The sequence below is a fragment of the Kogia breviceps genome, chromosome 1, assembly GCF_026419965.1.
Source record: "Kogia breviceps isolate mKogBre1 chromosome 1, mKogBre1 haplotype 1, whole genome shotgun sequence".
Taxonomy (NCBI): domain Eukaryota; kingdom Metazoa; phylum Chordata; class Mammalia; order Artiodactyla; family Physeteridae; genus Kogia; species Kogia breviceps.
In genome coordinates, this window is record NC_081310.1 from 39,038,336 (window position 1) to 39,058,848 (window position 20,513).

At 41.0% G+C, this 20,513-nt stretch overlaps 1 protein-coding gene across 2 annotated transcripts in view; it reads right to left on the reverse strand.

The window, feature by feature from the left end:
• Nucleotides 1-20,513, reverse strand: part of ADSS2 (adenylosuccinate synthase 2) — a 93,195-nt gene that overhangs the window by 44,278 nt on the left and 28,404 nt on the right. For both annotated transcript variants that reach the window (XM_059068177.2, XM_067030737.1), the window contains exons 8-12: nucleotides 19,666-19,792; nucleotides 18,225-18,379; nucleotides 16,966-17,090; nucleotides 15,578-15,675; nucleotides 11,714-11,863 (exon numbers count right to left, since the gene is read on the reverse strand). In XM_059068177.2, the coding sequence (XP_058924160.1) occupies nucleotides 11,714-11,863; nucleotides 15,578-15,675; nucleotides 16,966-17,090; nucleotides 18,225-18,379; nucleotides 19,666-19,792 (655 nt within the window). The remainder of the gene's footprint in view (nucleotides 1-11,713; nucleotides 11,864-15,577; nucleotides 15,676-16,965; nucleotides 17,091-18,224; nucleotides 18,380-19,665; nucleotides 19,793-20,513) is intronic.

The window sequence follows — 20,513 nt, forward strand, 5'->3', positions numbered from 1 at the left end:
CTCATAATCCCTCTCTCTCTCCTCATAATCCCTCTCTCTCTCCTCATAATTCCTCTCTCTCTCTCCTCATAATCTCTCTCTCTCTCCTCACAATCTCTCTCTCCTCATAATCTCTCTCTCCTCATAATCCCTCTCTCTCCTCATAATTCCTCTCTCTCTCCTCATAATCTCTCTCTCCTCATAATCTCTCTCTCCTCATGATTTCTCTCTCTCCTCATGATATCTCTCTCTCTCCTCATAATCTCTATCACTCTCCTCACAATCTCACTCTCTCTCCTCATAATCTCTCTCTCCTCATAATCTCTCTCCTCATAATCCCTCTCTCTCCTCATAATCTCTCTCCTCATAATTCCTCTCTCTCTCCTCATGATCTCTCTCTCTCCTCACAATCTCTCTCTCCTCATAATCTCTCTCTCACTCCTCACAATCTCTCTCTCTCCTCATAATCTCTCTCTCCTCATAATCTCTCTCTCTCCTCATAATCTCTCTCCTCATAATCTCTCTCTCCTCATAATCTCTCTGTCCTCATAATCTCTCTCTGTCCTCATAATCTCTTTCTCCTCATAATCTCTCTCTCCCCTCAAAATCTCTCTCCTCACAATCTCACTCTCTCCTCATAATCTCTCTCTCTCCTCATAATCTCTCTCCTCATAATCTCTCTCTCTCCTCATAATCTCTCTCTCTCCTCACAATCTCTCTCTCTCTCCTCACAATCTCTCTCTCTCCTCATAATCTCTCTCTCCTCATAATCTCTCTCCTCATAATCTCTCTCTCCTCATAATCCCTCTCTCCTCATAATCTCTCTCCTCATAATTCCTCTCTCTCTCGCCTCATGATCTCTCTCTCTCCTCACAATCTCTCTCTCTCCTCACAATCTCTATCACCCTCCTCACAATCTCACTCTCTCCTCATAATCTCTCTCTCTCCTCATAATCTCTCTCCTCATAATCTCTCTCTCCTCACAATCTCTCTCTCTCCTCACAATCTCTCTCTCCTCATAATCTCTCTCTCCTCATAATCTCTTTCTCCTCATAATCTCTCTCTCCTCATAATCCCTCTCTCTCCTCATAATCTCTCTCCTCATAAACCCCCTCTCTCTCCTCATAATCTCTCTCTCCTCATAATCCCTCACTCTCTCTCCTCATAATCTCTCTCTCCTCATAATCTCTCTCTCTCCTCACAATCTCTCTCTCTCCTCACAATCTCTCTCTCTCCTCACAATCTCTCTTTCTCCTCATAATCTCTGTCTCTCCTCATAACCTCTCTCTCCTCATAATCTCTCTCTCTCTCCTCATAATCTCTCTCTCTCTCCTCATGATCTCTCTCTCTCCTCATGATATCTCTCTCTCTCCTCATAATCTCTATCACTCTCCTCACAATCTCACTCTCTCTCCTCATAATCTCTATCTCTCCTCATAATCTCTCTCTCCTCATAATCTCTCTGTCCTCATAATCTCTCTGTCCTCATAATCTCTCTCTCTCACCTCATAATCTCTCTCCTCACAATCTCTCTCTCTCTCCTCATAATCTCTCTCTCCTCACAATCTCTCTCTCCTCATAATCTCTCTCTCCTCATGATTTCTCTCTCTCCTCATGATATCTCTCTCTCTCCTCATAATCTCTATCACTCTCCTCACAATCTCACTCTCTCTCCTCATAATCTCTCTCTCTCCTCATAATCTCTCTCTCTCTCCTCACAATCTCTCTCTCTCCTCATAATCTCTCTCTCCTCATAATCTCTCTCTATCCTCATAATCCCTCTCTCTCCTCATAATCTCTCTCTCCTCATAATCCCTCTCTCTCTCCTCATAATCTCTCTCCTCATAATTCCTCTCTCTCCTCATGATCTCTCTCTCTCCTCATCTCTCTCTCCTCATAATCTCTCACTCTCTCTCCTCACAATCTCTCTCTCCTCATAATCTCTCTCCTCATAATTCCTCTCTCTCTCTCCTCATGATCTCTCTCTCTCCTCATCTCTCTCTCCTCATAATCTCTCACTCTCTCTCCTCACAATCTCTCTCTCTCCTCATAATCTCTCTCTCCTCATAATTCCTCTCTCTCTCTCCTCATGATCTCTCTCTCTCCTCACAACCTCTCTCTCTCTCCTCACAATGTCTCTCTCTCCTCACAATGTCTCTCTCTCTCCTCATAATCTCTCTCACTCTCCTCACAATCTCTCTCTCTCCTCACAATCTCTCTCTCTCCTCATAATCTCTCTCACTCTCCTCACAATCTCTCTCTCTCCTCATAATCTCTCTCTCCTAATCTCTCTCTCTCTCCTCATAATCTCTCTCCTCATAATCTCTCTCTCTCCTCACAATGTCTCTCTCTCTCCTCACAATGTCTCTCTCTCTCCTCACAATGTCTCTCTCTCTCTCCTCACAATCTCTCTCTCTCCTCATAATCTCTCTCTCCTCAAAATCTCCCTCTCCTCATAATCTCTCTCTCCTCACAATCTCTCTCTCTCCTCATAATCTCTCTCACTCTCCTCACAATCTCTCTCTCCTCACAATCTCTCTCTCCTCATAATCTCTCTCTCTCCTCAAAATCTCCCTCTCTCTCCTCATAATCTCTCTCTCCTCATAATCTCTCTCTCCTCAAAATCTCCCTCTCTCTCCTCATAATCTCTCTCTCCTCAAAATCTCTCTCTCTCCTCATAAACTCTCTCTCTCTCAATCTGTCCTCATAATCTCTGTCTCTCTCTCTCCTCATAATCTCTCTCTCCTCATAATCTCTCTCTCTCCTCACAATCTCTCTCTCTCCTCATAATCTCTCTCTCCTCATAATCTCTCTCCTCATAATCTCTCTCTCCTCATAATCCCTCTCTCCTCATAATCTCTCTCCTCATAATTCCTCTCTCTCTCGCCTCATGATCTCTCTCTCTCCTCACAATCTCTCTCTCTCCTCACAATCTCTATCACCCTCCTCACAATCTCACTCTCTCCTCATAATCTCTCTCTCTCCTCATAATCTCTCTCCTCATAATCTCTCTCTCCTCACAATCTCTCTCTCTCCTCACAATCTCTCTCTCCTCATAATCTCTCTCTCCTCATAATCTCTTTCTCCTCATAATCTCTCTCTCCTCATAATCCCTCTCTCTCCTCATAATCTCTCTCCTCATAAACCCCCTCTCTCTCCTCATAATCTCTCTCTCCTCATAATCCCTCACTCTCTCTCCTCATAATCTCTCTCTCCTCATAATCTCTCTCTCTCCTCACAATCTCTCTCTCTCCTCACAATCTCTCTCTCTCCTCACAATCTCTCTTTCTCCTCATAATCTCTGTCTCTCCTCATAACCTCTCTCTCCTCATAATCTCTCTCTCTCTCCTCATAATCTCTCTCTCTCTCCTCATGATCTCTCTCTCTCCTCATGATATCTCTCTCTCTCCTCATAATCTCTATCACTCTCCTCACAATCTCACTCTCTCTCCTCATAATCTCTATCTCTCCTCATAATCTCTCTCTCCTCATAATCTCTCTGTCCTCATAATCTCTCTGTCCTCATAATCTCTCTCTCTCACCTCATAATCTCTCTCCTCACAATCTCTCTCTCTCTCCTCATAATCTCTCTCTCCTCACAATCTCTCTCTCCTCATAATCTCTCTCTCCTCATGATTTCTCTCTCTCCTCATGATATCTCTCTCTCTCCTCATAATCTCTATCACTCTCCTCACAATCTCACTCTCTCTCCTCATAATCTCTCTCTCTCCTCATAATCTCTCTCTCTCTCCTCACAATCTCTCTCTCTCCTCATAATCTCTCTCTCCTCATAATCTCTCTCTATCCTCATAATCCCTCTCTCTCCTCATAATCTCTCTCTCCTCATAATCCCTCTCTCTCTCCTCATAATCTCTCTCCTCATAATTCCTCTCTCTCCTCATGATCTCTCTCTCTCCTCATCTCTCTCTCCTCATAATCTCTCACTCTCTCTCCTCACAATCTCTCTCTCCTCATAATCTCTCTCCTCATAATTCCTCTCTCTCTCTCCTCATGATCTCTCTCTCTCCTCATCTCTCTCTCCTCATAATCTCTCACTCTCTCTCCTCACAATCTCTCTCTCTCCTCATAATCTCTCTCTCCTCATAATTCCTCTCTCTCTCTCCTCATGATCTCTCTCTCTCCTCACAACCTCTCTCTCTCTCCTCACAATGTCTCTCTCTCCTCACAATGTCTCTCTCTCTCCTCATAATCTCTCTCACTCTCCTCACAATCTCTCTCTCTCCTCACAATCTCTCTCTCTCCTCATAATCTCTCTCACTCTCCTCACAATCTCTCTCTCTCCTCATAATCTCTCTCTCCTAATCTCTCTCTCTCTCCTCATAATCTCTCTCCTCATAATCTCTCTCTCTCCTCACAATGTCTCTCTCTCTCCTCACAATGTCTCTCTCTCTCCTCACAATGTCTCTCTCTCTCTCCTCACAATCTCTCTCTCTCCTCATAATCTCTCTCTCCTCAAAATCTCCCTCTCCTCATAATCTCTCTCTCCTCACAATCTCTCTCTCTCCTCATAATCTCTCTCACTCTCCTCACAATCTCTCTCTCCTCACAATCTCTCTCTCCTCATAATCTCTCTCTCTCCTCAAAATCTCCCTCTCTCTCCTCATAATCTCTCTCTCCTCATAATCTCTCTCTCCTCAAAATCTCCCTCTCTCTCCTCATAATCTCTCTCTCCTCAAAATCTCTCTCTCTCCTCATAAACTCTCTCTCTCTCAATCTGTCCTCATAATCTCTGTCTCTCTCTCTCCTCATAATCTCTCTCTCCTCATAATCTCTCTCTCTCCTCATAAACTCTCTCTCTCTCTCTCCTCATAATTTCTCTCTCTCTGTCTCCTCATAATCTCTCTGTCCTAATCTCACTCTCTCTCCTCATAATCTCTCTCTCCCCATAATCTCTCTCTCTCTCCTCATAATCTCTCTCTCCTCATAAACTCTCTCTCTCTCTCATCATAATCTCTCTCTCTCTCCTCATAATCTCTCTCTCTCTCCTCATAATCTCTCTCTCCTCATAATCTCTCTCTCCTCATAACCTCTCTCTCTCCTCATAATCTCTCTCTCCACATAATCTCTCTATCTCTCCTCATAATCTCTCTCTCCTAATCTCTCTCTCTCCTCATAATCTCTCTCTCTCCTCATAATCCCTCTCTCTCTCCTCATAATCCCTCTCTCTCTCCTCATAATTCCTCTCTCTCTCTCCTCATAATCTCTCTCTCTCTCCTCACAATCTCTCTCTCCTCATAATCTCTCTCTCCTCATAATCCCTCTCTCTCCTCATAATTCCTCTCTCTCTCCTCATAATCTCTCTCTCCTCATAATCTCTCTCTCCTCATGATTTCTCTCTCTCCTCATGATATCTCTCTCTCTCCTCATAATCTCTATCACTCTCCTCACAATCTCACTCTCTCTCCTCATAATCTCTCTCTCCTCATAATCTCTCTCCTCATAATCCCTCTCTCTCCTCATAATCTCTCTCCTCATAATTCCTCTCTCTCTCCTCATGATCTCTCTCTCTCCTCACAATCTCTCTGTCCTCATAATCTCTCTCTCACTCCTCACAATCTCTCTCTCTCCTCATAATCTCTCTCTCCTCATAATCTCTCTCTCTCCTCATAATCTCTCTCCTCATAATCTCTCTCTCTCCTCATAATCTCTCTCCTCATAATCTCTCTCTCCTCATAATCTCTCTGTCCTCATAATCTCTCTCTGTCCTCATAATCTCTTTCTCCTCATAATCTCTCTCTCCCCTCAAAATCTCTCTCCTCACAATCTCACTCTCTCCTCATAATCTCTCTCTCTCCTCATAATCTCTCTCCTCATAATCTCTCTCTCTCCTCATAATCTCTCTCTCTCCTCACAATCTCTCTCTCTCTCCTCACAATCTCTCTCTCTCCTCATAATCTCTCTCTCCTCATAATCTCTCTCCTCATAATCTCTCTCTCCTCATAATCCCTCTCTCCTCATAATCTCTCTCCTCATAATTCCTCTCTCTCTCGCCTCATGATCTCTCTCTCTCCTCACAATCTCTCTCTCTCCTCACAATCTCTATCACCCTCCTCACAATCTCACTCTCTCCTCATAATCTCTCTCTCTCCTCATAATCTCTCTCCTCATAATCTCTCTCTCCTCACAATCTCTCTCTCTCCTCACAATCTCTCTCTCCTCATAATCTCTCTCTCCTCATAATCTCTTTCTCCTCATAATCTCTCTCTCCTCATAATCCCTCTCTCTCCTCATAATCTCTCTCCTCATAAACCCCCTCTCTCTCCTCATAATCTCTCTCTCCTCATAATCCCTCACTCTCTCTCCTCATAATCTCTCTCTCCTCATAATCTCTCTCTCTCCTCACAATCTCTCTCTCTCCTCACAATCTCTCTCTCTCCTCACAATCTCTCTTTCTCCTCATAATCTCTGTCTCTCCTCATAACCTCTCTCTCCTCATAATCTCTCTCTCTCTCCTCATAATCTCTCTCTCTCTCCTCATGATCTCTCTCTCTCCTCATGATATCTCTCTCTCTCCTCATAATCTCTATCACTCTCCTCACAATCTCACTCTCTCTCCTCATAATCTCTATCTCTCCTCATAATCTCTCTCTCCTCATAATCTCTCTGTCCTCATAATCTCTCTGTCCTCATAATCTCTCTCTCTCACCTCATAATCTCTCTCCTCACAATCTCTCTCTCTCTCCTCATAATCTCTCTCTCCTCACAATCTCTCTCTCCTCATAATCTCTCTCTCCTCATGATTTCTCTCTCTCCTCATGATATCTCTCTCTCTCCTCATAATCTCTATCACTCTCCTCACAATCTCACTCTCTCTCCTCATAATCTCTCTCTCTCCTCATAATCTCTCTCTCTCTCCTCACAATCTCTCTCTCTCCTCATAATCTCTCTCTCCTCATAATCTCTCTCTATCCTCATAATCCCTCTCTCTCCTCATAATCCCTCTCTCTCTCCTCATAATCTCTCTCCTCATAATTCCTCTCTCTCCTCATGATCTCTCTCTCTCCTCATCTCTCTCTCCTCATAATCTCTCACTCTCTCTCCTCACAATCTCTCTCTCCTCATAATCTCTCTCCTCATAATTCCTCTCTCTCTCTCCTCATGATCTCTCTCTCTCCTCATCTCTCTCTCCTCATAATCTCTCACTCTCTCTCCTCACAATCTCTCTCTCTCCTCATAATCTCTCTCTCCTCATAATTCCTCTCTCTCTCTCCTCATGATCTCTCTCTCTCCTCACAACCTCTCTCTCTCTCCTCACAATGTCTCTCTCTCCTCACAATGTCTCTCTCTCTCCTCATAATCTCTCTCACTCTCCTCACAATCTCTCTCTCTCCTCACAATCTCTCTCTCTCCTCATAATCTCTCTCACTCTCCTCACAATCTCTCTCTCTCCTCATAATCTCTCTCTCCTAATCTCTCTCTCTCTCCTCATAATCTCTCTCCTCATAATCTCTCTCTCTCCTCACAATGTCTCTCTCTCTCCTCACAATGTCTCTCTCTCTCCTCACAATGTCTCTCTCTCTCTCCTCACAATCTCTCTCTCTCCTCATAATCTCTCTCTCCTCAAAATCTCCCTCTCCTCATAATCTCTCTCTCCTCACAATCTCTCTCTCTCCTCATAATCTCTCTCACTCTCCTCACAATCTCTCTCTCCTCACAATCTCTCTCTCCTCATAATCTCTCTCTCTCCTCAAAATCTCCCTCTCTCTCCTCATAATCTCTCTCTCCTCATAATCTCTCTCTCCTCAAAATCTCCCTCTCTCTCCTCATAATCTCTCTCTCCTCAAAATCTCTCTCTCTCCTCATAAACTCTCTCTCTCTCAATCTGTCCTCATAATCTCTGTCTCTCTCTCTCCTCATAATCTCTCTCTCCTCATAATCTCTCTCTCTCCTCATAAACTCTCTCTCTCTCTCTCCTCATAATTTCTCTCTCTCTGTCTCCTCATAATCTCTCTGTCCTAATCTCACTCTCTCTCCTCATAATCTCTCTCTCCCCATAATCTCTCTCTCTCTCCTCATAATCTCTCTCTCCTCATAAACTCTCTCTCTCTCTCATCATAATCTCTCTCTCTCTCCTCATAATCTCTCTCTCCTCATAATCTCTCTCTCCTCATAACCTCTCTCTCTCCTCATAATCTCTCTCTCCACATAATCTCTCTATCTCTCCTCATAATCTCTCTCTCCTAATCTCTCTCTCTCCTCATAATCTCTCTCTCTCCTCATAATCCCTCTCTCTCTCCTCATAATCCCTCTCTCTCTCCTCATAATTCCTCTCTCTCCTCATAATCTCTCTCTCTCTCCTCACAATCTCTCTCTCCTCATAATCTCTCTCTCCTCATAATCCCTCTCTCTCCTCATAATTCCTCTCTCTCTCCTCATAATCTCTCTCTCCTCATAATCTCTCTCTCCTCATGATTTCTCTCTCTCCTCATGATATCTCTCTCTCTCCTCATAATCTCTATCACTCTCCTCACAATCTCACTCTCTCTCCTCATAATCTCTCTCTCCTCATAATCTCTCTCCTCATAATCCCTCTCTCTCCTCATAATCTCTCTCCTCATAATTCCTCTCTCTCTCCTCATGATCTCTCTCTCTCCTCACAATCTCTCTCTCCTCATAATCTCTCTCTCTCCTCACAATCTCTCTCTCCTCATGTCTCTCTCTCCTCATAATCTCTCTCTCACTCCTCACAATCTCTCTCTCTCCTCATAATCTCTCTCTCCTCATAATCTCTGTCTCTCCTCATAATCTCTCTCCTCATAATCCCTCTCTCTCCTCATAATCTCTCTCCTCATAATTCCTCTCTCTCTCCTCATGATCTCTCTCTCTCCTCACAATCTCTCTCTCCTCATAATCTCTCTCTCTCCTCACAATCTCTCTCTCCTCATGTCTCTCTCTCCTCATAATCTCTCTCTCACTCCTCACAATCTCTCTCTCTCCTCATAATCTCTCTCTCCTCATAATCTCTCTCTCTCCTCATAATCTCTCTCTCCTCATAATCCCTCTCTCTCCTCATAATCTCTCTCCTCACAATCTCTCTCTCTCCTCATAATCTCTCTCTCCTCATAATCTCTCTCTCCTCACAATCTCTCTCTCCTCATCTCTCGCCTCATAATCTCTCTCTCCTCATAATCTCTCTCCTCATAATCCCTCTCCTCATAATCCCTCTCTCTCCTCATAATCTCTCTCCTCATAATTCCTCTCTCTCTCTCCTCATGATCTCTCTCTCCTCATAATCTCTCTCTCTCCTCATAATCTCTCACTCTCCTCACAATCTCACTCTCTCTCCTCACAATCTCTCTCTCCTCACGATCCCTCTCTCTCTCCTCACGATCTCTCTCTCTCCTCATAATCTCTCTCCTCATAATTTCTCTCTCTCCTCATAATCTCTCTCCTCATAATCTCTCTGTCCTCATAATCTCTCTCTCTCCTCATAATCTCTTTCTCCTCATAATCTCTCTCTCGTCATAATCTCTCTCTCCCCTCAAAATCTCTCTCCTCACAATCTCACTCTCTCCTCATAATCTCTCTCTCTCCTCATAATCTCTCTCCTCATAATCTCTCTCTCTCCTCATAATCTCTCTCTCTCCTCACAATCTCTCTCTCTTCATAATCTCTCTCCTCATAATCTCTCTCTCCTCATAATACCTCTCTCCTCATAATCTCTCTCCTCATAATTCCTCTCTCTCTCTCCTCATGATCTCTCTCTCTCTCCTCATAATCTCTCTCTCTCCTCATAATCTCTCTCACTCTCCTCACAATCTCACTCTCTCCTCACAATCTCTCTCTCTCTCTCCTCATAATCTCTCTCTCCTCATAATTCCTCTCTCTCTCCTCATCTCTCTTCTCCTCATAATCTATCTCTCTCTCCTCATGATCTCTCTCTCTCCTCACAATCTCTCTCTCTCCTCACAATCTCTATCACCCTCCTCACAATCTCACTCTCTCCTCATAATCTCTCTCTCTCCTCATAATCTCTCTCTCCTCACAATCTCTCTCTCCTCACAATCTCTCTCTCTCCTCATAATCTCTCTCTCCTCATAATCTCTTTCTCCTCATAATCTCTCTCTCCTCATAATCCCTCTCTCTCCTCATAATCTCTCTCCTCATAAACCCCCTCTCTCTCCTCATAATCTCTCTCCTCATAATCTCTCTCTCTCCTCACAATCTCTCTCTCTCCTCACAATCTCTCTCTCTCCTCACAATCTCTCTCTTTCTCCTCATAATCTCTGTCTCTCCTCATAACCTCTCTCTCCTCATAATCTCTCTCTCTCCTCATAATCTCTCTCTCTCCTCATGATCTCTCTCTCTCCTCATGATATCTCTCTCTCTCCTCATAATCTCTATCACTCTCCTCACAATCTCACTCTCTCCTCATAATCTCTATCTCTCCTCATAATCTCTCTCTCCTCATAATCTCTCTGTCCTCATAATCTCTCTCTCTCACCTCATAATCTCTCTCGCCTCACAATCTCTCTCTCCTCACAATCTCTCTCTCCTCACAATCTCTCTCTCCTCATAATCTCTCTCTCCTCACAATCTCTCTCTCCTCATAATCTCCCTCTCTCTCCTCATAATCTCTCTCTCCTCAAAATCTCTCTCTCCTCATAAACTCTCTCTCTCTCAATCTCTGTCCTCATAATCTCTGTCTCTCTCTCTCCTCATAATCTCTCTCTCTCCTCATAAACTCTCTCTCTCCTCATAAACTCTCTCTCTCTCTCCTAATTTCTCTCTCTCTGTCTCCTCATAATCTCTCTGTCCTAATCTCACTCTCTCTCCTCATAATCTCTCTCTCCCCATAATCTCTCTCTCTCTCCTCATAATCTCTCTCTCCTCATAATCTCTCTCTCCTCATAATCTCTCTCTCCACATAATCTCTCTATCTCTCCTCATAATCTCTCTCTCCTAATCTCTCTCTCTCCTCATAATCTCTCTCCTCATAATCTCTCTCTCTCCTCATAATCTCTCTCTCTCCTCATAATCCCTCTCTCTCTCCTCATAATCCCTCTCTCTCTCCTCACAATCTCTCTCTCTCCTCATGATCTCTCTCTCCTCATAATCTCTCTCTCTCCTCATAATCTCTCTCACTCTCCTCACAATCTCACTCTCTCTCCTCACAATCTCTCTCTCTCCTCATGATCTCTCTCTCTCCTCATGATCTCTCTCTCTCCTCATAATCTCTCTATCTCCTCATAATCTCTATCTCCTCATAATCTCTTTCTCCTCATAATCTCTCTCTCTCCTCACAATCTCTCTCTCCTCATAATCTCTCTCTCCTCATAATCTCTCTCTCTCCTCATAATCTCTCTCTCCTCATAATCTCTCTCTCCTCATAATCTCTCTCTCTCTCCTCACAATCTCTCTCCTCATAATCTCTCTCCTCATAATCCCTCTCTCTCTCCTCATAATCCCTCTCCTCATAATTCCTCTCTCTCTCTCCTCATGATCTCTCTCTCTCCTCATAATCTCTCTCTCTCCTCACAATAAAAAAAAAGGGGGGGGATGAGAGGTAATCTATTATCTTCAGGCATATGAAGGATTAGAGAAAGATGATTATATTTACTCTAGGGAATAAAATTATTTTATATTATCCTGGGTATTTGTGCAAATCGTGAGCACTCTGTAAAGTAATAATCTGTTTTTTATCCTATTTCAAAAGTAGACAGTTAAGTCAAAAGTAGAAAAAGATAGTTCTTCATAAAATATTTATATTTACCTGGAATTTGAAGCTCATCTTCAATAAATCGAACATAATTTTGTGCATTAATAGGTAGTTCTTTAAAAGTCCTTGCATTTGATATGTCTGTGTTCCACCCTGGGAGAGTCTTATATTGAACTTCAACTTTATTTAAGACTTCTTGGTTTGCTGAAAGTTAAAGGAATAAGTATACTTGTCCATGGTGTACACTGCCTATTGTCAAACAACTTTGTGATATATAATAGGTTCACAATCTCTTATACTTAGAGCCAGATACGTTTTGGAATTTAGAATTTTTCAGAATTTAGAAAGGTAAAACAGTGCACCATCTAGTATTTTATAATCAAACATATTTCTGCAGCAACAGGATTATTCACTCTAAGTGGATAGATTATTAGTTCTAATAACATCAGTTCAAGTCAGGTTTTGCCATCAAATAGTTTTGGTGCCAAATTCACAACTTTCAATTTTTAGAGCTTTTTAGATTTCCACACTATGGATTAGGGATTGTGGATCTGTATAATGGCAGCAATCTCACAGAAAGAAGGTTTGCATATTTGCTCTCACCTGGGAAATTTATTGTTTTTGTGAATGTATACAAAGGCTTTGCTGGAAATTTTCTCCATTATCTCACCTAACCAGTTTCTCTGTATTCCCTACCAGAAACTGAAAGGGTTCTAAAACAAGAACAGTTTCTTTGACTAGAGACAGTACGGTGGATGATGTGGTACACTGTCCAGATTTCCCTCCTCAGGATTCAGACACTCATTCCCCAGCTATGGGAGCACTGCCTGCTGAGAACTCACAGTTCAGAATCTCCCCAGCTGTCTCCCTGGAGCAGCCCATATCCTGTGACTTGTCAATGTGGGGATACAAAGGACATGACTATATACCTTAATTAGGGACCACTCTGAAAAACTATTCTAGCCCCAGCGTTCCCCTATGGGATCAGCTAAGGGCTTTTCACAGAACTTCTTTGCAGTTCAACTTCTCCCTCTGCCTAATCCTGCTTCTCCTCTCACTCCCTTACAGATGTTGTTGCTCAGAGCACTTGCAAACAAACTACCTACATGTACATCTCTATATCAGAGAGTCTGTTTCCCAGGAAACCAAAAGTAAGACAGTTGGTGCCCGGAGTGGTATAAGGAAGAAGGCTCTAAAATGGGATCTTGAAGGTGGATCATTGGCTAGCTGGCTGGCAATGAGGAGGATCACTAGTGGTAGACAGAGTATGGATAATCTCTGGCATGTTATAGTAGTGCAACTGTTAAAACTTGCATGGGAGGTGAACTGGGATGCCACGGTAGGAAGTAAAGCACTCGCAATACCTGAAGCATTGAGAAATGAGCACAATGGAACAACGGAATTGAACGGCTCTAGATGAATGACATTCATGAACTGGAGAAAGACAATGAAAGATTAATGAAAACACCTAGAGAGAATCTCATCTCCTACAGCAGAGAGCAGGAAAAGCTGAGGATCAGGCTTAGGACTCAATCATACAGACAGCAGAGCTCCAGAGAAAGCTGAATTCTCAAATCCAGCAAATCTGCTATGACAAGGCCAGATCCTGTTTGAGAAAAAAGTGGGACCCTGAGACTTTGGATGAGACATCCAGGTTGAATCCCTAGATTTGCCGATGGCCTGCAGAATGGCCTACTACTTTCTGTTAAAGACTAAGGCTTCCCTTTGCTTGAGAACGATGCAGAAGCCTCTGCCTTGCAAGGCAGCTTGTGGCCCTGTCAGGGCCTACCTCTATCTCCCCTCCTGACCAGCAAACAATATCTAGGGTCAAGGTACAACATAAGTTGGCCAAGGATGCACAGGGCCTGCTAAAGGAGGAGAAGGACTACATTCTGAAGGATTTGTAGGACTGAGCCAACATTTACCAGTAGGAGCCAAAGAAGTATGTATGGAACTGGATCCTAAAGGTACTGGATAAAGGGGTCCTGTGAGTGGTGGAATAAAAAGTTTAGTAAGAGAGTATATTGATATGGGAGTTCTCTCCTATGATCCATGATACAAACGTGATGAAAACATACTGCTAGGAATGTTCTTGGATGCTTAGAGAAAGTGATGAACCACACTAAGTCAGAACTGTTTGTGATAGACGATAGAAGAAGGAATCCAGAGACTCAGTGGGGCTTCTCCTTCCAGCCATGATGGAGTACATGGTTCTAGACTAACTTTTCCAGCATAAATAACTGTAAAACTGAACAAAATATACGACAACTCTTTCCAGGCAGTGGTCAATCAGCAGCACAAACTGTGGTTTCTGAGAGAAAGAAAACTCGTAAGCAATTCCCGAAACTACTCAACTCTCTGCCTAGGGACAATTTCCTGATCAATGAAAGTCAGGACTCTGGAGTCAGTAGAGAATGGTGGTCCCACTGACCTGAGAAGGCAGGTATCAGATTTCAGGGAAGCTGAAGTAGCTAGAATCATCAAGGTTAAGCATCAGACAGGAGGGAGCAATACAGACAGAGAGGGAACCTCCCCCAGAAGTGTGTGTGAAAGTCCTGTGGCTAAAGTTCAACCATACATGCAAAGAATGGGACCATGGGAGGCTTACCAGATAGCAGTTGTCACATAGTTGAGTGGGACAAAGATTCTAGAGGTCAAGCAGTGCTGGTAAAAGGGAAGGAACAGGGTACACTGGAGCTCCAGCACTGCCAGACTGGAGAGATCTCTTTATACCTTGTTAACTCTCCTGGCATCCAGCTGAGACAACAGAAAGGCTGTTCATTCAAAGTAAAAGCCATACTTTAGATTGAAATCTACTACAGTCTCCCCCCTCAACACCCCAACAAAGCCTAAAACCAAGCTCTGCCAAGATCCACAGAGGAGACAATTTGGAGACTGTATCACCCTAGGTTAGAGAGATTTGGGAAACACCTTGGTCTCTCCACATAACTATACTAACAAAGCAGAAAACCAAGCTATACAAGGTTCAGGATGATCAGCCAGTAATTCAGCTGTCCCCTAAAACAAGAACCAATACTCTTCAGAGTAAGACAACAGAATCCAAGTCTCTACAACATATTATCCACAATGTCCAATATTCAACGAAAAGTCATTAGACATAGAAACAGTAATCCACAATCAAGGAAAAGTATAGTCAAGAGAAACCAAACTGGAGATGGTCCAGATGTTAGCTAACAAATAATGACTTTAAACATGTTTCTAAGAACTTGCAGCCCTCCTCAATTCCCAAGGACTGGTCACAAAACCTACCAGCCTACCAAGTTCCATTAAGCTAGTCAATATTCCTTCATTTGACATATTTCTAGTCTTACAGGATGACTAAACAATTTAACAGTGTCTATTTCTGGAAGCTGGAAACATTTTTGGAACTTCCTGAGTAACTGAAGAAATCACAAAACTGAAAATATGCCTGAAAAAACACATTGCCTCAAGTAAGAAATCTCCCTACATCCATCCACTTTAGACACAGAATAGAAGTTAGAACAAAATCATTCCTGTGGCTTGAAGGACATAGTGGGTTAATGTATTAAGAGCCTGCTTACCCTGACAAGCAGGGCTCTTTTCTCCTGTCTCACATTTCTCAAGGAAGGGAGGAATGCCTACAGAGAGGTTACTTTCAAAATAGGGACGATAAGATTCAAGAGCAGCATAACTGGGCTCAGTGGTACCATGTTTCTTCTTTCCTATTTTAAGTTTGAGCACATGCTTGCTGCGACCCAGCACCCAAATGCATAGCAGCTAGGAAACAAATGCTAGTAAGTGAATGTACTTGCACTATTCACAAAAGGCACATCAAGTCTGTGGCTATATATCATAAATTACACAGAAGAGCTTTATGAATTGCTCTAATACATACACCTAATAATACTCTTTATACATAGCCTAAAAAAAGAGTACCTGGGAAATGAGGTATAATTTCACCATCTAACTTGTATGCAACTCCAACTTTGATTTCCATAAACATGTCCAAAATATCCAATTTGGTAAGTGCCAACCTAATTTTGGAAGAAAAGGTGACGTTAAAATAGCAAATTCTTAAAGGTCCTAACAACTAACTTGATAAGGGAGTAAAGGAAAATTCATACAAAGTTAACAGTTCCAAAGCAATTCTGAAAACTGGTTAGGATTATATTTTAAAGCACGCCACACATAAAACACTACAGGGCAATATACTGATGTCATTTTTCCTCATAATAACAATGACTTAACTGATCTACTAGTGGGTTACTTTTCTAATAATTATAGTAGATTTTCACTCTTTGATAGATCCACATCCTCTTGTTTAGTTTCTCAGGATCAACCAACACACATCCATAGAGGGCTGCCTGGAGTAAAGGATGCATCCTATGGCTGTGGGACACAGCAAAACTGACTATTCCACATGGATGACAAGATACATGTACATTTACACATATGCTATCAATCCTCATTTCTTCACTCTCCTTACCATCAATTCCACCCTTCTGGTCATAAATTGTCAAAGGAGAGTGAGGAAACCACATCAAGGACCTCTTCATGATACATCAAAATCTCCCAATAAACTGACTGAAAAACAGAGTTTTACAGGAAACTCTATAGAAATTAGATAAAACACTAGGTTTGAGATTCTTGTCCACAGATTACTTTTTTATCCTTTTTTCTGTTATTTGCTAGAAATTAAGCATGATTAATACAAACATGAATACATTTTTACATTTACTTATGTGTATGTGTTAATAACAACTTTTATGGAGCATTTTTAGTGTGCCATGCAGCATGCTATATGCTCTCATCTAGTTTTCAAAATAACCTTTTGAAGTAGACAGTACTATTATCCAGATTTTAAAGATGATGAAAAAGGCACAGAAAGATCAACTTGCCCAAAGTCATACAGCATAACGCATGGATCTGAGATTTGAATCCAGAAGTCAGATGTCTCTCAAGGTCATCCACTAAACCACTGTTATACTGCCTCCCCTTTGCATATATACTCTATGTTGCTCCATCTATCTATCTACCTACCTTTCTACTTGTCTGTCTTACTTCCCTCTACACTTATACACATGTAAGAGTATCATGATTCTTTTATCCCAACCTTGGATGTCTAGGAAAAAAACCTGGGGTCCCTCTCCTTATGTACCCTTCCCCTATATCTTGGTCCACTTCTACCCTGAACTGCAATTTCATTTGGAGTCTAAAGAGTGAAATTTTTCTATTAGTGCACTACCTCTAGTTTGCACTCCACAAAATTTAACCTGTGGTCATGAATTGTCATTTATGAAATAAATGTTTCTAAGAATACTCACGCAGTAAATCCATTAATCATATGAGCATATTTGAGCAAAACAAGGTCCAACCAGCCACACCGTCTTTTCCTTCCAGTAGTTACACCGAACTCTCTACCCCTTGTTTGTAATAATTCTCCAATTTCCTAAGGAACAGAAAATAAAACCTTAGGACTAGAATACCAATGCTCTAAATCTAGTAGAATTACACTTAAGATCATATAACAAGTCAAAGTTTCTTAGAGATAAACATCTTTCAGAAAATAAGTAAGTTGAAGATAGAATTCCATAGAAATGATAGATTTTATGTGAGGGAGGCATTATTTGAGATAGATCCACTTTGGGCTTCACTTTTTATCACTATTTTAAAACCAAGAACATTTTTTACATTATGTTACATTAAATGCTGCATATTAAAAACTAAGTTGTTAGTAAGTATTTTTTAAAATAGATAAGTTAGGTCAATTTGTTCTAAGAACTTTAGTTTGATGATTTTCCTGAAAACCATAAGGCAAACTCTCATCTAGTAGTTGCTATCACAATGTCCTTTTGAAGAGAATTGACGTTGAAAACAATGCTCAAAGTTCTAAGCTACAGCCACTCCCTACAACCTAATTTTCCTATGATCTATCTGTTCCTTAATTTACACCTTTCTGATTAAAGCCATCATTTCATTACCTCATGTATTCTGACATAATTACAATTAATATGTTGCTGTGTCAGGTTTGAATTCCAGCCTTGTCTATCTGTGTGGCCCTGGGCAAGTTACTTCAGCTCTCGACATGCCTCAGTTTCCCCATGTGTAGAATGGGGATGGTAATAGCACCCAGCTCCCAGAGTTGTTGTGAGGATCCAAAGAGCTTCTAAGTTTACTGCAATTAAACAGTGCCTGGCCCGAAGTCACCACTAAGTAAGTGTCGGCTATGATTAGACAATGTCTGGAGATCATTTTCCTCAATCTTGACTCCTAATAAGCTCTTGGTGAAAGATAGTTGTTATTTTTAGCTTCTTTCTCCTCTACCATCTTAATCCCCTTCATAAACCCACCTGTCACTTAGTCCTGCAATTACAATTACCTTTAAGCACCCACTAATCCCTCCCCTTTTGTCGCTAATCTGCTGCCACTAATAATAAAGGTATATATAATTTTCTTTAATGTTGCTCTGATTACTCTTGCAAATTAAGTGAAATGCACAGAAGACAATAATTCATTAAGGAAAAAAAAGCATGATTTTTTATTTTAAAACTTCAAAATTAGATTTACTGAGAAATAGGCTCACATTGTCTTGCTCTGTAGGAAAGGCACCAATACCAACTCTAGTTGTATAAGCTTTCACAACTCCGTACACTTCCCCAACATTTTGAGGGGGCATACCCAAGCCAGTACAAACACCTCCAACTGTACAGTTTGAAGAGGTTACAAAAGGGTAAGTTCCTAAAAATAGAAACAAACAGTAAAATATATACAAATGATAGACATTATTTTAAAAATTCTGCATTTGAGTATATTCTAGGTATTTGACAGACTTATGAATATAACTGTAACCGCCCTTTCAAAGCCTCGATGTTTTATTCCTGATTCCTTTTGTCTGTAGAGAGATAAAAATATAGGTGGTTAAGCTACAGCTGTAGTGCTTATACTAGAGAGGCTCCTTGAGTACATGCAATTACTCAGCTCTGTCTGACAGGCACTCACCTAATAGGCTGCTAAATAATTTAATGCCAAAACTCTGGTGTTATTCTACTATGCAGACTTATATATATTTTAACACTCTCCTGTTAGTTTAAAGCAAATTTATTTTACTCCCCTGATACAAATATTTAAGGTGCACCAGCAACCTGGAGTGACAACAGTACACTAAGAATTTTGTGGTATTCAGCATTTTCTGACCTTTTGATCTGTCTTCAGGGAATAATCCCAGAAACGACAAGAGTAAGCAAAGAGTGGTGTACTTCCCCCGCTCCCCAAACCCCGGCCCCAAGATCCTCTTCATACTTAAACTATTCACTATGCTAATTAGACACTGCTTTCTTTCCAGATTGGATAGGCATATTATGGTATCAAAAATACATATCTACTATACAGAAATACACTTTAATTGCCTTACTTGGAGTCAAAAGCCAATGAAATGCCAGTAAGAGCTGAGAACAATCAGATTTATCCTGAAAGATCATGTTTAGATGAAAAGGCCAACAAATTAGGCCAAGAAAGGCAGCAGTTTGAAGAGGATAGCATTAACCTTTTGAAGATGGAGGAAATGCTCTAAATCCACTCAGAATCTCACATACAGGGAGTTAATTAAACAGACTTCCATAGATCTTAGGATGTGCATGTTTAATAACAATGTATATTAGCCTTTTGATTTTTTTAAAAAGGCTGAGTTAAAGGTCCTTTCAAAGGATTCATCTAATCATCTTACAGTTCCAAGGAAATGAGGTCTGGAATTGAACCATAAACCAAACAACAACAAAAAATCACAGTTTATAAAACCCAAACCCACTGACCCAAATAGTGATTTCATTTTTCTAATGAACTGCAGAACTTAACACAAAATATTCCTTTTTTAAAAGAAGGGTTAGTATAAGATGACAAACTTCCATCATTGCTGAATAGACAAGCAAAAAACCTTATTTTAAAATCCTTTAATGCTAACATTAATTATTTATATCTTAAGCAATTTAGGACTCAGTTAAGCTCCCCATAAGTCATAGCTCACTTACCAAAATCAATATCTAGTAGTGCTGCATTTGCACCTTCTACCAAGATTTTCTTTGGTGGTCCATGTAGAGCCTCATATAGGAAATAAACTCCATCTCTCACCATTGGTTTAATCCTTTCCATATAACTCTATATCCAAAGACAAAAACCAAGTTCAATGTATACTAATGAATTTACAATGAAACCAATATGAGTAAAAATTACTTGACTTTGACAGTTAAAACTGACAAATGCAAAGTAGAAAGGGATTGGTGACGGTGCTCATCCTACTGCAACATTTGGATTGGCTTTGGTCTCTCATGCTTATTCTCCAGAACCAGAAAAGAGACACTATTTCAAGAAAAGTAGAGATATGATGAAATTCAAAGGTTCTATTTTAACCTCACTGCAAATAATGATGACAAGCTTCCGAATAGCCAAGTACTCATACTTCATAAACCAGCTTTCAGGAAAATAAACAAGAACTGAATATATTACATTATGCTTTTAAATTTTGTAGGTATTAGAAAAGCAGCATTTATAGCCCATATAACCATAAGCTGCATCAAGGTTTTTCTCAAAATGTGGTGAAGGCCACAAGTGACACTGCCAAGCATGCAAGTATTAATAATTGACTACTAATATTCTTTTATTCTTTTCCCATTGTATTCCATTATAGTAAAATACCTTAGCAGTATTACTAGTAGATAATATCAAATACTAACATACACACAAACATGATAAGACTTTCTCAAAACACGTTTAAAGTATTAATAATACTGCTTAATTTTAGGAATTCAATTAAAAATATAATATGAACAAGAGTTTCCCCAAGGCTTATAGTATAACTACAATAAAATCTAGTTTCAAC